Raw genomic sequence first — 7601 nt, 5'->3', positions numbered from 1 at the left:
CATATATAAATCATATGTATGATGGGCATTATTATTTTTTATAAAAAAATATATATAATACAAACAATATCAGGACAACATTAAAGAATATCTACAGATCTTTTCACATGTAACAAACAAGAGGAAAAACAAAGCAGGCCCCCAAGCACAAACATAACAATAACAGTAAAAGAATAAATAAAACAAATAAATGAAAAATAAAATAACAAAAATTATGTGATTTTCTAAAATGATAATACATTTAAAAAATATATAATTAAACAGAAACATTAATAAGCAGATGTAAGCAAACTAAACCTCATTAAAAGAATAAATAAATAAATAAAAAACATCTTACTTTTGATATTTCATAGTGTCTGCTAAATGATTAAATGTAAATCTGTCACTTTTTATTATTACCAGTTGTTATTCTTTGCTGTTTAACTAATATGGCCAGAATTCATAAATGCAGACTATTTTTGATATTTTGTATTTAAGAAAGCGGAACTACATATTAGGTCATCAGATCTCAGTCGAGCTGAAATTCGTGACGTACTTCCTCTTTGAAAGAAGCGATGGCGTCTAGCGCTGAGGTAAACAAAAACACGAGTTAAAAATGATGTACGAGCTAAGTTAACCTAATAGGTGTATTTAATGTTTGTGAATTATGTATTATTTTTAATCAGTAATCATTAACTGTTACTCGTTAAATTTTCGTTTGCGTGTGTCGGTTTTAAGAACGCTGTTCTTCTCGTCAAAGCTAAAGATGCTAACATCAGTCTCTGTGTTATTAATGTGTTGATTTGGTTTGCTGAATGTGACGTGAGAGATTTCAGTGTTCTGATTGTGATTGAGCTGTCACTGAAAGGACATTATTAAGACTTGCTCGCGGTACTTTCGCTGTGCAGGTTGTGAATGAAGAGGAAACCACGGAGGGTCCAGCAGCTCTGAAGAGAGAAGAGAGACTCAGGAAGTTCAGAGAGCTTCACTTCAAGAGGGTAACCACGGCACATCTGACTTCATATCAGTGGGATCCAGAAGTCCAAACTGTTTATTGATGCCCTGGGTTTAACATATTTCTCGAGTGATGTGATTTTATCACCAGGGCCCAAATGTCCGCATTTTGGCTTTGTTTTCATATGCTCTCTGTTAGTATTCATACATTACACTGCCATTCAAAAGTTTGGGATCAGAAAGATTCTTAATGTTTTTTTTATATATATATATATATATCTTCTGCTCATCATGGCTGCATTTATTTGATAAGAAATACAGGAAGAAAAAAATATATACGTTACTGTGAAATAATATTGCAATTTAAAAAACTGGTTTACTATTTTTAATATACATTGAAATATAATTTATAATTTAAAACATTAAGAAGAACAGCATTTATTTAAAATAGAAATCTTTTGTTGTAATATACACTACCAATCAAAAGTTTGGTTATCTTTTTTTTTTTCTTTTTTTTTTTCAAAGAATTGAAAGCTTTTATCCAGCAAGGATGTGTTAAATTGATTTTTTTTTAAAAAGCGACAACAAAGACATATTGTTAGTAAAGATTTATATTTTTTACTTTTTAATTTTATTGATCTAATAATCCTGAAACAAGTATCACCGGTTCAACAAAAAAAATTTAAGCAGCTAGACCAAAATTTATAATAAATCAGTATATTAGAATAATTTCTGAAGGATCATGTGACACTGAAGACTGGAGTAATGATGCTGATGAATATTCAGCTTTGCAGCACAGACATAAATTAGATTTTAAAGTATTTTACAATTTAAAACTATTATTTTAAATGGTAGTGATATTTTACAATATTAATGTTTTTTTTTCTGTATTTTTGGTCAAATAAATACAGCCATGATGAACAGAAGAGACTTCTTTAAAACACATAAAAAATCTTACTGATCACAAACGTTTGCACAGCAGTGTATATGCATTCACATTAACATTGCTTTGATTGATTTCTATAGATTGCACTTCCTTGCAATCACCACGATTGGTTGATTATGTACAATTAAGCATTGCTATTGGTTATTACCTTTAGCAAGTATGAACACAATATGAAAACTAAGCCAGAAGCTGAACCTTTTAGGCAATTGAGAATTCCTGGCCAGGACATGTCTGGGAAAAAGAAGCATCACAAATGGTCAGATGAAACTGATCACGTTTCACACTTGATAGCAACATTCTTCTCCTGTGGCCACTTGTGGTTAGGTTTTAAGGCAAGACAATACAGGCTAGAGCTTAGATTCTCCGGGCTCGACCCGGGCAGATATTTCCCGCCACCGTCCTCGGGCCGGGTCGGGTCGGGCCCTTTATAAAGCATGTCACGTGTCATACGCGTGATATATATAACTGCGCAGCTCCCCCGTAGCCTAAATGATCTAGCACAGCAGCACCTGCGGTAAAAAAAAAAAAAAATCTGGCGCCGCCCCTGGTTATAACAGCCCACATATTAAAAATGGTCGGGTTTAAATCGGGCTCATAATTACAGTGAATGTGTCAGGCCAGGCCGGGCTCGGACACAACGGGCTCAGGTAGAGTCGGGCTTGATTTGTTGGGCCCGATCTAAGTTCTAATACAGGCAAACCATTGCTTTTTCATGCACTGATCAAATTTTAGAGTTTAGGCTATTTTGCTTCCATAACATGTCCTCAGAAAACATCTGAAATGCCTTAAGAGGAAGACACGACTCTTGTGGTGAGCCCTGTGTTGAATCGTTGACTTTCATCATGTGGAAGGAGCTTTTGTGTAGTTGGTGTAGATTGAGAGCAAACTGTGTGCTGATATTGCTTTAGGTGGAAACTATCAAAACAGCACAACAGAATCTGCTCTATTAAACTGTGTTCTGTTGGTAGAATGAAGCCCGTAAGCTGAATCATCAGGAGGTGGTGGAGGAGGACAAGAGACTGAAGCTGCCGTCAAACTGGGAGGCCAAGAAAGCCCGACTGGAGTATGAACTCATCGTGGACCAGAAGAAGAAGGTACAGCACCAGATTTTAAGAATCATTCTAATAATCAAATTTGTTGCTCGAGGAACATTTCTTATTAGTATCATTTTTGAAAACCGTTGTGCTGCTTCATGTTTTTGAATACTTGTTTTGATACTAGCTACCAGTATCAGTCTTTAAAAGCCATATCAATCAAGCAGTAATTCTTATGTTATGAGGTTGTAAAGCTGGGAATTGTGTTTATGTGTCAGGAATGTGCCGAGCGTGGCGAAGACTACAACCGCGTGAAGCTCCTGGAGATCAGCGCTGAAGATGCAGAGAGATGGGAGAGGAAGAAAAAGAAGAAAAACCCAGATCCAGGATTCTCAGGTATGAAACGCTCGTCTCATTTACATAAGCAGGTTAATAAAGAGCCTCATTGATTGGCTGAGAGTGAGAGAGAATATGGAGATGCTAAACATGTGAAAATGAAAACATGCAGAGCTTGTGTTTCATGTTAGTAATCATTATCATTTTCCTTCTGCTGCTCCCTGTAAGAGCCCCTTTCCCCTCTCAGACCCCCACAGCTGGATGGGTGTTTGTATTCATCTGTGTGTGTGTGTGTGTGTGTGTTTAGGCTATGCTGAGGCCCAGCTGAGACAGTACCAGAGACTGACGAAGCAGATCAAGCCGGATATGGACAATTATGAGAAACAGAGAGAGGAGTGGTGAGACTATATTTATTACTCATTATACTTCTGAAAGAAACCCACACTAGAGGAAGACTATGGATTGATACGGGAAGCAATCACTAACAGTAGTTCCTGTGTGAGACTGCCTGAGCAGTGACTTTTTATTTTGTCATATGAAGGTTTTCTGTCTCATGGTGTAAATGGTGATTATAACATGCCTAATGAAGATAGATATTTAAATGAAAATGAAAATAGAGACCAGTTTTGGTCCCCAGTGATGGTTTTTGAATTTGAGACAGTGATGTTTTAATAAATACTGTGTAAAGTAAGTGTTAATTTAATGTCCTAGCTTTTTCGGCATTTTTTTTTTTTTTTTTTTTTTTTTTTTTTTTTTTTTTTAACTAAGTTTGGAGTCTGTAAAATATATATTTTTAAAGTATCTTATGCTTACCTAGACTAAAGTTCGTTAATCAAAACTACAGTAATATCGTGTAACATTATTACAATTTAAGATAACCGTTTTTGATGTAATATATTTTCAAATGTAATTTATTCCTGTGATGCGCAACTGATTTTTCAGCATCATTACTCCAGTCTTCAGTGTCACATCATCCTTCAGAAATCTGTCAGATTACTGTAACTTTTGATCAAATTAATGCACCCTTGATGAATTAAAGTAATAATGTCTTTTTAAAAAATTACTGACCCCAAACTTTTGAACAATACTGTATATGGTATAAACAAAATGTTAAAATATTCATCCATCTATCTGTAAAATATATAAACCTTCACACAACAACAACAACAAAAGGTTTTATCAAACCAACATTCAGTTTCACTTAAACTCCATGTTTTAAAATTTTAAATGACAGTTGAAGTTTCTTTAAAATTCAAATTTGTATTGGAATTCTGCATCCTGTTTGCTACTTTAATTCAAATTCATTCAGAAACATTTCTTATTATCAGTTTAAAATTGTTTTTGGAATCCTTGTTACATTATTTTAGGATTCTTTGAAAAATAGAATGTTCAAAATAATAACATTTATTTGAAATAGAAACAACATGTAGTGACAAATATTAACAACAAATGAGCTTTTAAACTATTTCCTGTGAGTGTGAAACTGCTATTGTAAATAACTAAGAATAACAAATTGCTGTAAATGGAAAAACTATTTGTGTTACAAACTAGTGTTTTTGTGATTATGATGAGAAATAAAGCCTAAATAAATAAAGCACAAAAGTCAAGCTTTATTGCTGTTCAAAAGTAAAATTTGATTGCTATTCTGGTGGTGTAATTATAAATAAATGAAACCCTGTGTGTGTGTGTGTGTGTGTGTGTGTGTGTGTGTGTGTATAAAATGATTTGATGATAATTTGTCCTTGTCTCTTTTGCTCCTAGTGGAGAAGATTTCCACCCCACCTCCAACAGTCTGATTCACGGCACTCACGTCCCGTCTAAAGAGAGCGTTGACCGCATGGTGGACGACGTGGAGAAACAGTAAGAATCTGTGTTTGTGTTCTGTTTCAAAACCTACACACTGCAGAATCAGCTGCTGAGCAGATCTGTGTCTAATCTCACACCTCAGCGTTTCTCCATCAGAGATAGATAGCAGATAGCGGCTCTTTTGAATGTGATGTGAGCGCTCTGAGAGCACGGACCCGTGTGATTGTTCCACGCTCCAGATGTGTTTGTGTCGTTGCGTGCCTGTTGCACATGGATGTGTGTGCTAGCAAGGGTTTGTTTATGTGCGAGACTGCATTCTTCTATTTTGGAGGAGCTGCTCTTCGCTTCTGAGAGACATTAGACAGGGCTACGGCTGCCAGATGGTGATGCACAAACACACATTGAAGATGTTTGAAGAACCGTCTGTGTGCGCGTGGGGTGCATGTGAGTCTCTTTGATGGACTTTGAAACTGACATTGTCTGTTGAAGCCTCAGACTTGGAAATGAATGCAGCTGGGTAATATAGCTAATGTGTGGTGTTTGCTGTGTTAATGTGAGTGCAGTGATGACTTTAATGTACTGTTTTTGTTGTTGTTTCCTAATGTTAGTGTTATTTTAGTATTGGTCATATATTAGTAGTAGTATTTACATTTAATTTTAGTTTCAGTAAATTTGTTTTGTTCATTCTTCATTTTTATTAGCTTTAATTTTCAATATACATAAATATATAGCTTTAATTTATATTAATATCTGTTTTAATCATTTTAGTTCTTAAATTTCATAAGCAACCTTTTTTCTTAATTTTTTAAAATCTAATATTTACCTTTTTTTAAATTCAGCTTCAATTCAAATCATTTATTATAGTTTAATTTAATAGTTACAACACTGCCTAAAGTGTGAACGTATTTAAAATCAGATAAAAAAATGTTTGGAAATGCACATTTTTCTGAAGAGTTATCAATGTGTGTGTGTTTGTGTGTTTAGGATTGAAAAGCGCTCTAAATACAGTCGCCGCAGGGCCTACAACGACGATGCTGACATCGATTATATCAACGAGAGAAATGCTAAATTCAACAAGAAGGCTGAGCGTTTCTACGGCAAATACACCGCGGAGATCAAACAGAACCTGGAGAGAGGAACAGCCGTGTAACTATGGAGAACGTCACTATGGTTTCCATCTCTCCATCTGCCAAGCAACCAGAAAGTGTGCAGATATTTTAAGAAATGCTTCTATGGTGGTCTTGTGAATTGTTTTTTTTTTTTTTTTTTTTACAAATTTAATCTTTTTTTTTTTTTCTACCTCCATATTCTCTTAGTAAGTTTTACTTCTGGTAATAAATGTTGTCTACAGTGTCAGTGTTTTGCTTGAGTGTAATTTCATTCATTTCTGCATCAGTTGACATTTACTTCAATAAAAATATATATATGAAACAGGTCAAGGTCTATGATGTATAAGCGAGTTTATGCCACAGCACTGGTGAATTGTTGATAATGGTGGTTTAACAGATGTGACTGGAAAGTGTTTTGTTGCTTTTAAACACAAATTTGATTTGAAAATGAAAAACAGTTTTATTTCCAAGATGGCATCTGGAACGAATGTAAAGTGGTGGTCGTGTGAAAACATACTTTAGTTTGAAACCTCTGTGGTGGAATAATGCCTAGAGTTGAACTTGCTGTAAATCACAGTACTAGCAGTAGACAGTCTATATACTGTACAGTATTTAGTTAGTATTCTATTTTAAACATAGACTGTAAGGCTGTGAAGTAGCACCTATGTGTACTTTGTCACTGTTTTTCCTAACCCAAACTTTAAGCTGTTTTTGATCATGGAAATACAGCTAAAAAAAACCTTAACATAAATTCTACACAGTAAAAATGGTTTAGAATTTACTTAAAAAAAAACCTTGAATAAGAAATACATTTCAAATATATATATATATTTTTTTTCTCACATTGAATTAACTAAAACATTTGTAGTAGAAATACTTGGAAAACTTATGTTGAAATAAGTTTAATTTGATTAATAAAATTACTAAAACTAAAAGTGAAATACAAATGAATTTAGACAAAAAGAAATATGAAAAAGCAAATAACACTAAAAACGAAGAAAGCCACATTAAAAACATACATTAAATTATTTTTAAAAAACTTGTAAATAACAGAAAATATAAAAGCTAATTAAAAAATGAATGAATTGTATAATAGTATAGAAATAATATTAAAATGACACTCTGCTAAGGTTTTTTCTTTTTCCTGATCTAGTTCTGGTGGATAGTTTAACTGCGGTGTAAGGAAGTTTAGTAGTTAACCTCAAGTGCATTTTAGCGATGGAAACACGTTCAAATAAACACATATTACCCGTGTATTAATGAAAAGAAACTGACTCCAGACAGTTTTATTTAATGTTATTGGAATGTTATTGAACACCTGGGGTGTTAAGGTGTTAAGTCTTGCATTTTGATATTTACATCCCATAATTCTGTGTTAATATCTTGCAGTTCTAAGTATTTATCTCACACTTCATGGTGGAAACAGGCTTCCATATA

General features: G+C 33.9%; 1 protein-coding gene across 1 annotated transcript; it reads left to right on the top strand.

Moving 5' to 3' along the window:
* Window positions 1-440: 440 nt before the first annotated feature.
* syf2 (SYF2 pre-mRNA-splicing factor) lies at window positions 441-6486 on the top strand. The gene is made up of 7 exons (XM_059517026.1): window positions 441-572; window positions 888-977; window positions 2848-2973; window positions 3192-3309; window positions 3557-3647; window positions 5011-5109; window positions 6040-6486. The coding sequence occupies exons 1-7, from the start codon at window positions 555-557 to the stop codon at window positions 6203-6205; spliced, it is 708 nt and encodes a 235-aa protein (XP_059373009.1). The 5' UTR covers window positions 441-554; the 3' UTR covers window positions 6206-6486.
* The last annotated feature ends 1115 nt before the right edge of the window (window positions 6487-7601 follow it).

This window comes from Carassius carassius, chromosome 30, assembly GCF_963082965.1.
Source record: "Carassius carassius chromosome 30, fCarCar2.1, whole genome shotgun sequence".
NCBI classification, from domain to species: domain Eukaryota; kingdom Metazoa; phylum Chordata; class Actinopteri; order Cypriniformes; family Cyprinidae; genus Carassius; species Carassius carassius.
Note: the sequence above shows the minus strand (reverse complement) of the source record. Positions and strands in the feature narration are given on the sequence as shown.

Excerpts from the sequence above, each read along its gene's own strand:
- syf2 (XM_059517026.1), top strand. Across the intron at positions 978-2,847 it reads GAGAGCTTCACTTCAAGAGG|AATGAAGCCCGTAAGCTGAA; the intron begins GTAACCACGGCA and ends TTCTGTTGGTAG. Across the intron at positions 3,310-3,556 it reads CCCAGATCCAGGATTCTCAG|GCTATGCTGAGGCCCAGCTG; the intron begins GTATGAAACGCT and ends GTGTGTGTTTAG.